The sequence below is a fragment of the Bombus impatiens genome, unplaced genomic scaffold, assembly GCF_000188095.3.
Source record: "Bombus impatiens unplaced genomic scaffold, BIMP_2.2 scf_0406, whole genome shotgun sequence".
Lineage (NCBI taxonomy): Eukaryota > Metazoa > Arthropoda > Insecta > Hymenoptera > Apidae > Bombus > Bombus impatiens.
The window spans coordinates 125960-144724 of NT_176825.1; the positions used below are offsets into that span (position 1 = coordinate 125960).

Genomic DNA, 18765 nt, shown 5'->3' on the forward strand with positions numbered 1-18765 from the left:
GACACCGGGGGTGGGTGGTTCTCTTCGGGGGTAAATTCTCAAGTCGATTAGCTGTGACGATCGGCTTGACACGTTCTCGAATCGCTATTGAACGCGTAATTGCGAATGTCGAATCGCTTCGAACGCTTCTAGTCTATGAAAAGTTTAGACAAGAGCCTTCAAAGACGTTAGCCGTGTTCTTAGAATAGCTTTTAATTTCAAATTACAAATTAAACACCGCTTAATATGGTTTGTCCTACGAAGAGATACTTATAGGTACGAAAGAGATAATTTCTGATTTTTCTAGTTTTCATTTGTAAGATACTTAAGTTAGAATAGAAAGATACTTACAGAAAGTACAAAACAGATTAGTTCACGGTACAACGTGATTTACTGAAAGAATTCTTAATTAGTTCTCCGTCTGCGTACTGTTTGAATTCATTAAGACAAATATGAAATTTCTTAGTTGATTATTATAAAGTTACAAAGAATATTTCTCTTAACGGTATCTAGTTGTTGATCATTATGATTAAAATGCGATTTACTGAAAGAATTTTTAATTAGTTCTCAGTATGAGCGTTATTTAGATTCATTAAGACAAATATCAATTTTCTAATTATAATACAGTTGCAAAGAATATTTGTTCCAATGTTATTTATTTATTAATCACCGTGGCAGAACGTGATTTGCTGAAACAATTCTTAATTAATTCTCAGTTCGAGTGCTATTTACATTCACAAAGAGAAATATCGATTTTTAAATTTTTCTTTAAATACTTATATTTGAATATTTGTGTTAATGTTACCTACTTATTAACCACACATTTCAATACATCTGAAAAGAAAGTGCTAATTACATGGTGAATATACAACATGAATTCGGTACACTTAAATACAACGTTAGCTTACTCCAAGCAAAAGATGACGATTTTTCCTTCTACCTTCTACTGCTACCACTACTTTCTTTATCATCTACGTTTTCTCCAAATTCGTCGAACTCTGTAACTATAACCAGTCACCACAGTTACATTTTTGCTAATTTTGCAGGATTTTTGAAGAGATATCGTTAATTAATATTTCGATCAGTTTTAAACCTAACATAAAATGAGTAAAATATTCCATAGTAAATGAAAGTCTTACGGTTCCTTAAAACTCTTCGGAATTTTTCGTGACCCCGTTTAGAGACTTTCACCATATCCCCCGGATCCCCAACGTCCCCGAAAACATCGAAAGCAATTCGAGCAAGGGAGAGTCTCGCGAAAACCCGGGGCAGAGAGTCGACCGCCCATCGCTAACAGCGGACAACAGTGTGCGATTTGCAACAAAGCGACAGAGAAGGGACGCCCAATCAACGTGCGTTCGTTTCCAAAGGATCGTGCACACCGTCTAGCGATAAAAAAAGCGTTTCAAGAGACAGTGCGTGGACAGTGGCTTTTGGTATCGTAGCAAAGAGTGCGGCCATCTGTTCTTCCGGCTCGTCGGATCAATCGTTCCATGGAACTAGAGGGTCGTCTGGGAAGCGTTGAGAAAGTCCTAATGGAACACACATGCCGTGTGACGATTTGGTTGTTTGCTGGATAGGAAGGAGATCGCGAGAGCAGAGAGAAATAGAGACAGATAAATTATTTCTATCCAGGCGGAAAGAAATAAGACAAATACTTTCGGTTTCTTTTTTCTCTGTAAAAAATCGCGAAGGATGGAAAAGCGGATAAGTAGAAGGAAACATATATATTAAAACACGACAAAAACCAAGTGGATGAGACAAAGAGATGGTCGAGAGAAAGAGAGAGGAAGGATCCACGAGTAGACGATTGCATCTAGACGTGGAGACGTCTGCTTCTTCACGATAGTCGAGTATTTTATTTACCATTCCTATTTCATTTTTTTTTTCTATTGTTTCTCTTTTCGTTGATTTCGCGCATGGGAACGAATAACTCGCCAACTTCGACAACGAAATGACGGATCGTCTCGAAAACGAGTCAGAAAGAAAATCAGCTCTGACTACTTCGAGAATAGGGCGTTTTTTTACATATTTTTCTCGTTATCTATATATATATATATATATTTCTTCTATATCACTTTTTTGTTTTTCACAACTTGAGTTTGGTCGATGAAATTTCTCCAAAGTATATATACATATATAGTAATGTCACACACAATATATTGTATGTATGTATCTATGTATATATATATATAGATATATATATATATTTGTAGGAATAAAAATACACTTTGGTACTTTCTCATCGCTAGGCGGGTGCCGATGGTGAATGTATAAGAAGCATAGCCTATTGCTGCGGGTAATATGTAATGTATAATGCGGCGGATAGTAGAAGCGAATGTTTGTAATAAACCAACGAGCCAATCAGCGTACAGCTCCTGCGTCCAGCCTCCTCGTGATCGCTCTTCCTGTTCTTCGCGAGACATCGATCGAACGACACACTGCTGACTCTCCTTTTTCTCCTCTGTTCATGCCTTCTCATTCCGTTTACTTATTCGCCTGACAAATCGACCGTGAATTATCCAGTTCGTTTTCATGGGAACTGGCTATATGTACTTTTTGTAAACTCATCCGATTCCCTGTTTCATCAAATATTTACGAAACGAGATATTTATCGTAATATATTTATTTAAGGATATTCTTCGCTAGAAATTCCTTTATTTCTTGGCATTTTGGTTTTGCGAGAAGAACACAGGGCGGACAGAGTCGGCGTGGTTCGCTCGAGTCTCGTGAAAACGGGACCCAAGGTGGTCTCGAGGCGGGTTCGACGAACACGATCGCGAACCTCGAGCGGACGAGAGCTCGCGCATTCGTTAGGGCGGGTTACCTTAAAAATAAGGTCGCTTTTGCTGAAACCGGACTTCTTTTTACTCATATTGTCAGAACTTAGGCGCCCCCTCCGCTCAGTGCGTTTTTTTTGTAGGTTCTGCAATATCTAGAAACAAAAGAAAGCGGGACATAGCAAGACGTATAGTAAGAAAAGGGCCAGGTTATCAAGAAGATTCGTAATAAAGAGGTAGAGAAAGACAGAAAATATAGAAATAGACAAGATAGTGAGGGGAAAAAGAGAAAAAGAGAGGAAACAGAAAATAGAAGGAGTAAGATCGGTTTAGGTATTCGAGTTCCTTGTTCTTTCTTCTTTCTTTTTTTCTTTCTTTCCTTTTGTTTTCTTTCTTTCTTTCCTTTCCTTTCCTTTTCCTTCTTTTCTTCTTGCCTTTCTTTTTTTCCTTTGCACACTGTCGGTTTCGTTCGTTTCGTTCTTTCTTTTTGTTCTCTCGTCGAGTAAAACGTATTCCGTGAAAGAAACGCTTTCCGTCGAGAAAAGGAGGAAGGTGGAAGACACAAGTAGAACGACGCTGTTCCTAAAAAATGTAACATCGAGATCCACTCGTCATTTGCTTATTTCAATTATGATTCGTGCGTATCTATGCACTTGTCAGCATAGATCGTGATCGATACACCGATCCACGAGAACAACGCGCGACCTTTCATTTTCTCCAAGTTTATTCATAGTAGGACTACGCTTAATCGTGTAAACTTAAGTACGCCAGTATATCAACGACAGGTTTTCTCATTGTTAGTTGATCGTTCGTTACGTGTACGAATCATCGTCGAAAAGTATTTATGTCCATTCGTGAATGAATGAATCGATCGATCGATCGAGGGGTGAATATGTTTCCGATCGTCCATCCTCTTCTCGAACGCTGTGTAGTCGTACGTAGACGTACGATATCGTCGATTAGAAAAGGGAAAGAAGATAAATAAAAAATCGTGTTGTAGTTAAAACATGGGTGTTTCGTGTTCATTCGTTCGTTCGTCTATATGTGTTCTTTTCTTATACACTATATTTTTTCTTCCCATTTTTTGTTTCTTGTGATCGGTGGTATCATATCAAACTTGGAGTGCAAGACGAGATGATGGATTGACGCAATAGTGTGGATTAAAATTACGACGTGGAGAACAAATGATGAACAGATTGACCGTAAACAGCAGATAATAATAGTAATTAATAATAATAATGGAAATAATAATAATAAGAATGATAATAATAAGAAGAGGAATAAATGTATAATAATTAATAAAAAGAGAGAGTTAATGAGTTCGTGAGTTAAAGAGAAGTAAGAGTCAAGAAGCCATTCGTTAATATCAAAGCTTTCGTTGCAGCAGTCGCGCCAAGCGTGAAGCCGCAGTTTCTTGTCAAAGCTCGTAATAAAAGGCTCGAGAGATCGATTGTTATTTCTTTTTTTACTTCTTTTGCCTTCGTTTAGCAGGTTAGTAGCAACGTTGTACAAAATTGGAGAGTTACTTCAATCAGTGAGGAGCTCTCGTGACGAAGCGAGGAAATCTGACGATTTTCGGTTTTTCTTTCCTCGATGGCATTATCGATCGTAGATTTTTTTCATCGATAAAGTTCAAAGACGTTTCGACACAAGGCAATATGTTTGCTGAATTTTGCTTGAGAAAATAAAAAAGTGTACGAATATTGGTATATCTTGTTAAAAGGAGCGAAAGGATCGAGTAAAAGGTAGAAGGACAATAAGATTCATCGCAATAATTGAAAGGTGTCGAACAGAATTGGTTGACATCTGTTCAAATTTTTTATTAGCACAAATTTCTGGATTTTTCTATTACTCGATCCATAAAATAATTCGGTCGGATCCCGCGTCTCATTGCCAGACATTTGTGCGTAATAAACGAAAATCAGTTACCAGCGTATAAATTAAGAAATATCGTTTCACAACCAGTTAGACTCTGTACAGATTTATTTCCTTGTACATACAGTTCAGAACTTTCTTTGTGCCTCCATTTGTATTACCAAAGTGACTGTTGATGATATTCCACGAGTAATACTATGACAAACGAAAAACATCGAGCAATAAAATAGAACCATCACAGAATACGATTAAATGAAAGAAACACAGGAACAAAGAACGATACCGATCGAATGATTTATTAGAATCCGACGAGATCTGTTCTCGTTTCTTCGCCCCTATTAACCGCAGCGGCTGAGCGGACGGATTAAAACCCCCGTTCGAAAGGGTGCAGAAAATTACAGAAACAACGGTCATCGTATTTCTCCATCTGGTTGTGTCTCGACGGAGTGGAAATCAACGAACGAAAACAGACTTGCGCGAATCTCTCGCAATTTATCACTCCTCTGCGACAGCTATGATTAATCGTTCTCTAAGATCCAATTTCGATCAAGGTTTTTGAGTAGCTGGAAAACCGGCGTACCACGTTACTGATCACCACTTGGAAATTGAATTTAAACTGACACTAATGCGTGGTCGTCGAAAAATTTGGATGTAAATCAAAATTTCTTCGAATTTCAATTTATTTAACACAGGATATTATTTAAATATCCTCGACTAATAAATTAAAACATATTCTCAAATATCTTTTAAAGTAAAATTTTCCGTTTGCTTATAAATGCGAATAGATGTCTCCTCGTATCCTTCTGTGCATTTGTAAGATTCGAGTCTTCAGTGTTGAAAACGAGACTCTTCAAGATTGCTTCTTCTGGTTCTTTTTCGCGATGACGAGGTCGACACGACGATACGCGCAACAAAAGACGAGAATCGGTGCTATTCTATCGTGTTCGGTTGAACAACGAACGATCTCTGTCATCTACTTACTGCATTCTCACGAAACAGGCAGAACTTCGTAAAACAACGGGAGGAGCAACCATGGAAATAAAGAACAAACGAACGATACATCGATAAATACACTTTGCCAAGCGAGAAAAACAACAGATAGGTCGGGACAACTGTTTCGAGTATCGGGGTGCAACTGTTTGTTCAAATATACAGACCACAGCCGAGGAGATCGATCGTCGAGTACACCCGCATGCTGCTTCTTCGTCCAGACTAAAAGAAGTATGATATAACGACCAGAGTAAAATTTCTACTAATCTATAATGGAAACATTAATTCGTCGACGCGTCTGTCTATCGTTGCCTTTTCCTACTTGAACAGGCGGAGACAACAGCGAACAAAAATGCCAATGAAACTGAAACAACGCGACAAGGGAGACGAAAGTGGACGACGAAGGAATCAAGGAGAACAAAACACGTTTAGAAATGTCTAAACTCTGAAAAAATCAGGCATTTAAACGACATAGAACAGCAAGCAAAACGCAAATGTGGGAACGAGACGCAACTGGATCAGAGAAAAATTCGTCTCCGTACCAAATGGCGTAGATCGAGTGGTTCTTAGGATGACATAGGGATGATATATAGGGCTGAATGGAAGAATAAAACGTAGGAGCACACTGAACACGGGCACATCGCCAAAAAAATGTCGGGCAAATAGGGTTAATATACACCTAACACTCACAGGCAGACCTACGGTCAATCCAACCAACTTTCTCGTCTGTAGAGCAGCCATGTGGATAGCGTGTCGTGTCGAATACCTCAGACAGTATTTCCCTATTATCCTGAGTCTTTTGTTCGGGAATGGATCGAAATTTTTCTCTTTTCTTTTCTTTTCTTTTCATTCCATCGTCCTTTCTTTCCTCTTTTTACTTAGCTTTTCATACGTAACTCGTTCGTTATCGAAGAAAAAAATTTTCGTTTTTTTAAAGTTGAAGAGAATTCTTGATTCTTAATTATCATCGTGTCTACTGCGTGCTTGGTTCAGCTATCATCGTCGTTAGCTTCATGATACATCACGAAATAGAAACAATTACATGCATACTCTCGTTTTCTGTTTCACTTTCTCTCTATATGCAGAACTCGTTCTCCATATGAAACCAACATTAACGACTATCGATCCACATGGTCGATATACATGCGCATCTCGTTATATAGTCACTTCAGTTTGAAAAGTTATGCAATTGGAACACAGAGACACGATGACGATCCAAAATGAAGAACCAATATCATCGAGATCGTATCGAGAAACATTGAAATTGCTTGTTGAGATGCCCAGTATTCGACACGACTCAGTGACTATATATTAAAAACGAAACGCACGTTAGTACCTAACGGTTGAAGGGATTTTTCCAACAAAATTCGGCAGAAAAAAATATACATGACAACATGTCATACCAAATCGTTCCTAAGAACTTTCACAAGGATCGAGCTAGTCAGTGTAACATGGATACTTTGTGTCTGGATTCGTGTTCGTTGTTTTTAAAATTTAATTCGACTGTCAATTTGGGATTCTACATGATCCATGTGACACTTAGTATTGTCGGGACTACGGGACTATGTGCTAGCCGGATCAAGAGCTTGTTTCACGAAAATTGAAACGGGAATGGAGGCTTCTTCAATGTCTAAGGTGGATATCTCTGACTCGGAGATTCTCTCAAGTTTGCCTCTCGACGCTTTCTACCACGTTTTCGAACGATCCACAGAACGAGACACTTCGCTCTCGACGGTTTAATTAAATTCGTATGTACTATGAAACATCGGGCGCATGTCAAGTAATCTGTCACGATGCAAGACACAGACACAGAAACGAACAGAACGAAATTTCTCTATCCTCTATAATATTTCATTCGTCATCTCACACCTCTATGTCATCGTGCAACAACATCGATCTCTAAGAAACGAAACTAAAAAAAACAAGGAAACAAACCAAGAAACGAAATATACATGTACAAGATAAATGAAAAAAAAAAAACAGAAATCAAAGGATAAAAATAAATAAGAAATCGATCACGATACAGCCACGCTGCGTAAGAAAGCTCTTGATCGGCTTCGCTTTCTTTTAGAAAATCGGGATCTAAAACTCTGTATATATATATATATATATGCTTGTGTATAACTCTGTATATGTATGTACGTATGTATCATTAAGGCGTGGTGTATGGTGTATCAAAACAGTATCCTTCGATACTGAGACTGAACAGAACAAATGAAGAAAAAAAAAGAAAAATAAAAAATGAAGATCACACGGCAAGACTATGCACGTTCTCTCTATGATAATATATAGGAACTTCCAAACCAAACGACAACGAATAATCAATCAATCGTAAAAAACGGTCATAATAAACATCGTAACGATAATCAGTAACCGTAACAAAAATTTACTATATATATATGTATATATATAAGTAGATAATATTAGTAATGATCTAACGTATATATATATATGTATATATGTATTTATATTTATACGTAGAAACATTAAGTTTTAAGTTAACGAACGCTTGAATCAAGAAAGGGCATTTGGCCTTGGTTTCGGGGTTACTAGGCAGGCACACCTTGCTGGTTCGGTCTGGTTGGGGCGGTGTCGCCCGACGCTCGTAGTGCCTCTCCGGCTGTTGATAAAGGGGGATCTGCAAACCCATTCGGAAACGTGTTCTCGCAATACGCCTACTACTTGGATTTTTTAAATATTTTTTTAGTTGTTTTTCTTTTTTTTTTTTTTGAAGTGTTGTTCTGCGTGTCTTGGATGTGTTGGGAAGAGTTCGCGAGGTCCCTCGCTATGCAGAGATTATTTTTGGTTTCTTTTGTTGGTTTTCGTGTGTACAGTTCGTAGATTTTTCACGGTAGTGATGGTCCAGTCTGGAATTGGTCCCGGCACTTTCAAGACTAGACTGTACCAAAAATTAGAAAAATTATCCAAGACCAATTGTACTATAAAGGACAAATTGCCTTTAATTACACTCCTTTTTTTCATTTTTTGTTTCTCGTTTTATTTATCTAACGCTTGTTTCAAGAACGCGGAGGATAAATTTACAAGTTTCTTCTGACAAAAATGTATCAGATAGTAACTAATTATAAGTTTGAGGTTGTAAAAAAGAAGATTACTTCTTATATCACTCATTGGAATATAGAAGACTGTATGGTTTTTGGCTCTTTAAACATGAAACAATTGATTGTTTGTTTCATAAATGATTATAGTTTATTAGATAATTAATTAATTATAACTGCAGAGTTCTAAGGATTATAATAATAATAATAGAAAATTTGTAATATTTAGCTCGTTCTAGTAGTCTAGTCTCGTATTAGTCCCGAGATACTCAAGACTGGCACTAACTGATTGTGTGATGATACAGTCAGTAATAAGATAAGTATAATCAAATATTGTAGACTACGGAATAACAGAGTTTATGGCCCAGTTAGATAATCCTCGTTGATTCTTGTTTTTTTCTTGTTGATTCAACATTTGGTTTACAATTTGTAATCGGTTGACAATAATCGATCATAGTATGTATATATTGTACCACGATATCATAATCTAGAATTAAAAAATTGTTTCGATATAATTTAAAATATATAATTTTTAATTTTAAACGAGACTTGGAATATTCATTTGTAAATATAATTCCGAATGTTACGATGAATAAAATTGACAAGTTGTGACAGAGAAATTAAAAGTACAAAAGCGTATAAAAATCGTATTCTCCACACAATATTCTAAGAACTACTAGAACAAAAAAAAAGAAGAAATTATGATAAACCTCCTCGTTAAATTACAAGTCAAGTTCGACTATGAATTCACATTTCAAAACTACAGTCAATAAAAAACCTATGTTCGGTGGATTTCATTCATTCCATTCATCGTATATTCGCTTTCAAACTAATAAATCAAACTTCGGAGGATCGAGTAACACCCGTACGACCGTGAATCTATCGTGGCTGGACCATTTGCCGCAAATCAGAGTCTAGGGTCTAAATCTGAAGTTAATCCCTAGGGTAACTGAACTGGAACGTTGATATAAATCAGTTTTAAGTACGCCCAAGTGTGCAGTGTATCATTACACGTGCTATTTTTAGCTAATCCACCAATGCTGCTGCATGACCAAGATACACGGAAGAATCTTTCGTGGAAACGGTCTGGTGATCGGCTTTCTCCGGAACATTTTCCGCTCTGCGGGACTAACTCCGCGAAATCGCATGATTTTCAGAGAAACGACGTGTCAGAACAATCCGACGTTTTCGCGGAACGCTTGCATTTTCGGCGAACTAACAGAAACGAAAATGGGTCAACGTTTTCGAATATTATTCTAGAAATTTTGGACGATGGTATATGGATCTTTTGATGAAACAATAATCAATGATAGTTAATATTATTAGTAATAATGTGTATAATGTATTATATAATTTGTTAATGATAATATTTTATTTAACGATGGTAAAAATGGTATCGTTGGATCGTATACCATTCATAATAATTTGAGTCAAGTTACTTAATTTTGGAACATTTCTTCTTAATTTTCGCTTTGTATTTTATACAATAAGATATAGAATTCAAATTAAATATTATAAAGTTGAACGTCATCTAAATCAAATTTATAAATATAAATCTGATCCAAAAATTTCATTTAAAATGCAATGTTGTGGTTATCTACGATCCAATGATATCAATCTATGATTGAGGACATCTGTAGAACTGTTTTAGATATTCGATAATTTGCAATTCACAAATTTTTACAATTCATGAAGATTCTGGAATACTTGTATATCCTGCAATTTTTAACTTTTAAATCGTAGAATGGAATTCAATAGAATATAAATAATATGCGTGTTTCGACAATTTATGTATTGACTATTCGGCAACTTGTTTCATATCGTAGTAAATAACGAAAATTCTGCAATTTTCAATCAATTCTTTTGGAACACGAACTTCTCACACACGATTAAATTATTTTATTATTTTATGTAAATTACTTGAAGATAATTTCAATCGAAATAGAAAACAAATCTAAAGAAGCTTTTTCTTATTGAAACATCAAGAATTAAGCTTACTACAGGTGTCCAATATCGTCGAACGATGCAGATGATGGCTAATGATGAGATTGGTGTTTCAATTATTCACGTCTTTTTTGAATATGAAGATGATTTGATCACCGATAGTAGCAACCGCAGTCAGCAATTTCCTGCGTTTCTTATAATCGTGCTCGTTAAAACCGAAGTTGTGAGATGAGCTGAGATGGTCGAAGAATATCCGATTTTAATACCGTGATAGTACGAAGGACGTCAATTAAGGAAATTACCGGTCCCTTATTTCCTCGATTTTCTAACTCAAAACTGATCTCGGTTTGATCCTTCATCGAATCTTATAACGGATGATCCGGGCAATCAATCTCAAATAATTTTTCGTTACGAAGTTTAAAGATGTTAGAGGTTTCGTGTACTTTTAATTTTTTCAATATTATATACTTAAACAAAATCTAAAATAAATATTTGGAAAGTAAATTAAAATTTAACGAAAGAGAGATTTATATAGAATTCACAGAGAATTCGTGGCATAAAGCGAGTACAGTAGATTCCATGGCTCGAAATAAATTGAAATTGAAGAATAATTTTTTGTTGCATGGAGCTTCGTTTCCCAGAAATATAACTTTGAAATTCAATCGCGTACTCTGACATTTATGTTTGTCATTTTGTGTAATTGTTTCCGTTATAAATTGCTACTATATTTGTATTTTAGATATAACAAATACGAGGAAAGGTTATTTTATCATTTCGATTTATTTAGAATAGAATGCACTTGCGTCACGAATTATGACACACTCTATTTATGTTAACATTTCAACTCCAGACTGTACAAATTAGGCTGTAGAATCTAGACTGTTTTGTTATTTAAAGATTTTAAAACATTTTTGTTGACGTCACGAGTTTTTTAGAATTTTAGGTTTTCTTGGATTTTAGTATCCCTTTTTAGAATTCTAAGACCTCTAAGAACCTTATGATTCTTCAGGGTTTTAGAATTTTTAAATAATAGAATCTTTCATATACCACATTGAAATTATACAAAACTCAATATACATAATGATAATATCGAAAATTTAGAATCCAAGATTTATTACAATCCACGTACCTTGAACTATTTCAAAATCTCCCTTAGGCAAGATTAAAAGCACATGAATCCTTTTAACATCGGAATCACGACGATTCGAAAGAAAAAAAGAAAGAGAGAAAAAGACATCAAACACGAGAAAATCACCGCGATATCATCGGCGTTCCGATTGCGACACAATTTTCCTAACCTGAACATTCTGTTTGAACTAACAAGATTAGGGTCTTCTGAGACTGACGGTGATTGGAGCGATGATTGAACCACGCGACGCAAGCTCGCCTCGACGAATTCTGGCTCTCGTCGAACAGAACGGAAAAAAGATTAGGGATAGATAAAACAAAAGCACAGAGGGAGGCAACAAGACGTTCTCAAACACAAGCGCAAGTAACATTCAGAGTATAATTACGGTGATTAGAAAAAAGGTTGCTCTTTCGAGATTGGACGGAAAGCCTGATTGATTCGTTGGTCTGTTCGTTGCGCCACGGCTCACGCTAAAGGCAAGATACAATCAAACTGACACAGAAAGGACTCTTAAAAAATCATACATGAATATAAATACCGAGACGTGTCCTTTATACAGTGGTTCACAAAAATATTCGAACACTTGTACACACCTTTTATGAATATATTATATGTTATATGAAACATTTTGAAATTTCATTAACACTGTAATAAGACCCTATAGAATGACTATATCTGTGTGATAAAGTCTAAAAGAAATATGAATGTATATATAGAAATTATAAGTTGTTTAGTACAATTCATTTTGCAGAGACCATAAAAGTATTTAAATAGGCAATTATTCGTTATATTAATGAACATTACTAATTTTTTATCGAATATATGCCTGCAATAAATATCTTGTAATTTCTATACACATATGTACATTCTTAGATTTGATCAATGTAATCATAATATTCGTGTCTCATTACAGTGCTAATGAAATTTTAAAATGTTTTCATAACACGCATGATACAGACACACAAGTATTCTATGCTAAGTGTCCAATACTTGTGGAAACTTTTTTCGAACATATTACGAATGTTTTTGCAGAAACCTTTTTATGACACACGACATGATCACATTGGTAAAGTTTGAAAGAAATTTGAAAATGTACATAGCAGTTACGTAATATTTATTGCAGAAATACACTTCGTTATGGTTGCGAAATTATTTGAATGATTTAAACAGACACAACATTCGTTCTATTAATAAGTTTCCGTATTTAATGGGATCTCTTTTAACACTAATTATAAGGCAACTGTTCATGCTATATACTAATTTATATGTCTTATAATTTCTATATACATTATACATTCTCAGATTCCAAATTCTATCACTATAACCATAACAGTCGCGTCTCATTATAAGAAAAAAGTTTTGTATAATACATGTAATATATTTACAAAAATTTCCTATGATAGGTGTCCAAATACTTTCGTGAATTACTGTATATAAAAAAGGAAGAGAAGGAAAATACATAAAAGGGTAAAAAGTGTGACAGTTATGTTCGAGCAGGTCCTCGGCTAGATCCTTCGACACATCCTCCATGTATATCCTCTCGCTGACACATTCCACGATATATTTCATCATCTTTACGTTTTCCCCGTTTTAACTTAACCCATTACGTACCACGTGCGAAACATTGCATAGTTTTGCCTTGTCTAATGAACGAACGAGTGCTTTCTCAATGATTTCTGATCAATGTGAAAGTTTCGTTTTCTTCTTGGTCGCAGCTACAAAGTGTCCTGTCTCGTGGAATCGCATTAGTCTCTTTAGTTAGTTTTCTCAGTGTACTGCTTATTATGGAGCTGTTACTTGTACGTAATGTGTTAATACGTGGCTTATAGTACGAATAAACTCTGCCGTAATAGAGTTTTCATATATAAAAGTGTATTGAGCATAACTTCAAAATATGTGTATATATCTTATAATGTAATTTCTCAGTTACGACAAGATTATTCGCGTGTTTCATGCAGATGAGTCGCAGAAGAGAGAAAAAAAAAAGATAAAAAGAAAGACAGAACTTACTGAGCAACACAATAGTGGCGTGTTACGCCAAGATCCGATCGAACGAATTGGAGAGAACGCTTCCTCGACCCATTTTAAAATTCACAGAGGAAACGATCCGAATTTCCATCGTGCGCGTCTGGCTTGGGAACACGATTCTCTCTCTCTCGTGGCCAGATGCTCGGGACAGTCGTATAAAAATAATTCGCGTACGAATAATCGAGAGTATATTGCTTTAATGCACATACACATACATACGCGTGGATCATGGAAGATCGAGCCAGAGGAGGAATTCCGCTCGAAGAGAGAAACTACTTACCTATCGCTAACGAGACACGATCTGGCCGGTGGAACACCCTCGCGAGAACGCCTATTCGACCGGAAACACACTCGAGAAACCGTCTTCGACGGAAATATATCAACGATATATGTTTCTGTACCGAAATTCACGGCCTGCCCTCGTCAGCTCTCATGCACGTGTGTGAGTGAGTGAGTGAGTAAGTGAGTGAGTGAGTGAGTGAGTGAGTGAGTGTGTGTGTATGTGTGTGTGTGTGATTTTATATAAAATTGGACTCTTCTCACGTGCCACTTGTACATATTAGAGAAATTTCTCGTGTTCGTATATCGTCGAAATTAAAGAATGAGTTAAGAGTTATATAATTAGAGAAATATCATCTTTGTTCGAGATTGGGAGATCTGAGGAAAATTATTAAGGGAGTTTGGTTAAATTGATACTTGGAAGACTTGGAAGTTCCGAGCGTCTGTGAAAAGCAATTACGTATAAGGCGTTGACTGCTCAGAGATTGGAACAGTTATGAAATGTTCTTATCATTAGGCACTTGGAAGAATTATCTCGCTTGTCGAGATGCGTGATTCTAAATATTTTTTATGAAAATTAATAAATAAATTTATGAAACATCATTATGGTGATGACCTTAAGCGACTAGAATAATTTCTTAAACATTGAAAAGCAGACATGTGAAATGTCCTATTTGAAAGTCCGAAGAGGTTAATTGTCAAAATTTGATAAATCAATATTTCGTGTTAAGAATTGCTAATGTCTAACATTGTCACTATTGTCATCGATTTTTTAGTCTTTTAATTCTCACATAATACTTAGAACTTTTCTCAGACTTTCAACGTTCTAAAAATAAACCACTGTATAATTCTATCAAATTTTAGTTTAAATGAAAGTGAATAAATTTATTTATAAAATAAATTAGAAGACCGAGGACATTTATGGATATTTATATTCTTACGAGCACAACGAAAAGGATGGATCTTACTATACGTTATGTGCATTCTATTCACTTTATAGATTTAAATTTTTCATAAATGTATAAATATGCACGATCCAATTCGAATAACGCTCGAAACAACATCGATTAGTCATATCAACATTAAATAACATTTAAATCGAAGAAGACATTATTATAACAATGTCACACACCGACGCAAGTAAGAGATCATAAAACATTGTACAAGTGGTAATCGCGTCACAGGAAGAGACACGAACGATTTTTTACAGACTTTCTTTCACGGAAATGCTGGAGACATTTGCGATTGAGTAAGAGCCGCGGAGACGCTGTAAATTGGTATAATAAACATACATAACGAGCAGACGGAGATGTGTATGATTATATACGTGTATGTGTCTCTTTATGTGTTTTTAGTGTAAGAAGTTTGTTTTCCGAGGGATTCCCCGCAATGGTGGAAGACAGACACGCGGCCTCGCTGTGTTTCGCTCAATCTGTCGCCTAACGAAAATCAGAACCAAAGAAAAAAAAAGAAAAAACTAAAAGAACAAAAAGAAAAACAGACGGGAGAGCCTGGATACTGGTCCCGACGAAAATTCTACCCATATAAAATTCGGAATTAATTGGTCGAGGCGAAGCTTTTTCGCCTTTGCTGTAAACGAGACGTAGTTCACCTCGACCCAGACACGTGGGCAGACCGGCTGAGAAAAAGTTTGTGGGACTGTCCGTGGAAGTAACGAAAGGAGATCCACCACTGGTGTGAGAACTTCTCCTGACTCGATCGGTCACGTCCATTCTGTTTCTCGTATCACATAATTTTATTGTTCTCTATTAAGAATATTTATGAATTTTTTCATAAGCCTATACCTATGCACATGTATAAATGTATGTATGTATGTATTGTATAATATCAGACCACTGCCTTTGGACACACAACGTATGCAGAGACTTGCATCGAGCTCCTTTAATTTTTTTTTTATTTACCTTCAGTTTTTCTCTTTTTTTTTACCATCCCGTGATGAAAGAGAATGATATATTATATACTTTCTTACATATATCATATATTCTGCGATAAAACACGGAATTGATGCTCTGTAAATGCAGACAGTTCCAAAAACTGACCGTGTGGTACATGTGGCATCAAACGTATACACGGTATACGTACTTGCACGCGTATGAAAAAAGAATGGAAACCACGAGGGACCAGCCAGGCCCCATCATCGTCGTAGATAAAAAGGAAACATTGCAACGAACGGCGACGCAAAGCTGTACAGACAGACAGCGCGGCCAGATAGGGAGGTTGTAAAGGTAAAAAATAAATAAATATAGATATATAACATTGTCTCTATATATATATACATATATATAGAGACAAAAGAAAGAGTCAGTCACTTGTTGAAACTGACAAATAAAAGACACGACGACGAGACGCTTGGTTTCTTTCATATTTTTGTACAAGGATCACACGAGCTGTGGGTATATTATATGAGGTGTATATATATATGTATGTATATATATATATACTATATATATATAAATAGAATATCAAATGAAAAAAAAGATATATATATATACGGTGCTTGGTATAAGAAACAATGGTAAACACTCACATAGACCTCTTCCCATTGCGAGACATACCGCACCAGTCTTGACAATCGTAGTAACCTAACCAGCGACAACAGTTTCGCAAGCCTGAGGATCCTGAGAGCACGGCCAGCATGCAGGATCTGGAAGGACTCGCTAAAGTCCTGAAACTGACGATTTAGACGATTATCCTATGAGAACGTTGGCTCTCTACGCGGCCCATCAAAGCTGCGTGGAATTGAATCTCAGCTTGCCGCCATCGGGAGTAAATGAGAGCGGTTTAAACCGAGTTTGCGTTGTCTAGTCTACCGGGATTTTCATGGAAATTATAGCGCGTTGTCAAGATAGAGTTAATTAAACCTGAAGCTTCTAAAGGGATCCTTTAGAAAAATTGGTAAAGGGTTGTAAGTTGCGAGATTAATTTTGCTACAAATTTTGAAAGTAACGATCGTAAGGTTAATTTAACGAGCACTATTCTTATTTTAAATAACGCTGTAATTTTTCCTGGTTGTTGTACCGTATTATCTGGTTTTATTATTTTTACAGGTAGTAGTTTTCGAATTGGCATTTTACGTTAGTGCGGTATTAACGAAAAATTTGAAGTTGCAAGAAAAATCAATTAGAAAACAAGAATGAAATTGTTTGAAAAGCTTTTAAATTTGTTTAATATTAATATTTCATGTGTACATCGTTTTAAACAGCTCTCATTCTCAGATGATCTCATCGAAGTATATTACGTCTGACGGAATTTCACAATTGAATAGAAACACTGTTAGATATAAGAGGACGTTGAAATTACACAAATATTTACAAAGTATTACGATCATTCTATTCCATGAATCCAAATTGTTTACATTTGTATCTCACTGATAGAGATACATGTGTCGAGTAAACTGCAACGAATTAATTTTCTCTTAAAATGAACAGTTGGAAGTCACACTGACTTTCAAGATGTTACTTACTGTTCAGGGTGTAAATTAATGTTAACTTAACACCGAAATAAAAAACAAAAAATTAAGTGTCGTAGGAATACAAAGAATTGAAATATTGGTCTCGTGTACCAAGAAACAGCTATGATTAATTTATTTACGCAGCTGGAAAGATTATACGTTGAAATGTTACGTATCTCGTCAAGGCTCGTGTAAACAGATTAATTACATAAATCGAGTTTGCAGAGAAACTAAAACACAACTCTGGCTTAACGAATTAATGCAAGAAATATGTACACCAGAGTGAGGATAATTAATATGCACTTACTTGATTAAATATGAGGAAAATGTAGTCTAGTGGTATGGAGGAAATGAGGTCGAGAAAGAACCAAGTCCTGAGGTAGTGTTTCGCGATTAACTTCGGGTCCAGGATCACTTGTTCGGCGTTATCCTGTTGCATTATGCCTGGAAGCAACACAAATAATACACATTTTAACCTTCATCGAATCAGACATTACTTATTCCTTATTTTCTTTTATCTCTTATGTGTTCAAAAAATAAATTGTTATTAATTTTTGTTATTATTTTTAAAATATTTTAATTAATTTAAGAAAGGGATTGCTAGAATCAAGAAATTGATAATTAGAATATTAGAATTTAACTTAAGATTATGATATAATTTCCTTAATCAAATTTCTGACAAAGAAACATTTTTTAATCAGATTTTTTGTAAAGGAAGATATTTTAATAAAATGTTTAATATAGAAAGATCTTTAGTAAGATAGTTGACAAATTTAATATCTCCAAATTAATTATTATATTTATATAAAAACAGCAATCTTTACGTAACTCTTAATTTTTTAAGTATACGAGCGTTCTAAAATTCTTAAATACTAACTTTCGATATAAATCACATTTTATAAGAATTATTAATTGATTTTTAAAGTAACAAACGTTTCGTAGATCTGAAACCACGTTCTTAAGTACAAATAAATACAGAATTTTTCTGCAATTACATCCCTCTACAACACATCTATATCTACATTGAATGTTACTTTGAAGTTTCTGAAAAGCCATAGTGAGTTGGTGATTACGCTTTGATCGCAATAAATGGACCTTCAGAAATAAATAGAAACTCTAACAGCGAATTAACGGAAATAAATAGAAGTGGAAGGATCAATAGTATCAAGTATAATTTATATGTATATGCATTTGCATGTTGGTACCCTGAAATTTATAATGTGGCTTTTCTCA

The 18765-nt window shown here is 35.4% G+C and overlaps 1 protein-coding gene across 9 annotated transcripts in view; it reads right to left on the minus strand.

Annotated features, from left to right (window-relative positions):
- Positions 1-18765, minus strand: part of LOC100749002 (potassium/sodium hyperpolarization-activated cyclic nucleotide-gated channel 3) — a 213576-nt gene that overhangs the window by 21281 nt on the left and 173530 nt on the right. For 4 of the 9 annotated variants that reach the window (XM_024368234.2, XM_033321196.1, XM_033321193.1 and 1 more), the window contains 4 exons: positions 17840-17976; positions 16609-16752; positions 8188-8262; positions 2807-2914 (listed from right to left, as the gene is read on the minus strand). In XM_024368234.2, the coding sequence (XP_024224002.2) occupies positions 2807-2914; positions 8188-8262; positions 16609-16752; positions 17840-17976 (464 nt within the window). The remainder of the gene's footprint in view (positions 1-2806; positions 2915-8187; positions 8263-16608; positions 16753-17839; positions 17977-18765) is intronic. The other 5 variants (XM_024368230.2, XM_033321195.1, XM_024368233.2 and 2 more) reach the window with 3 other exon arrangements.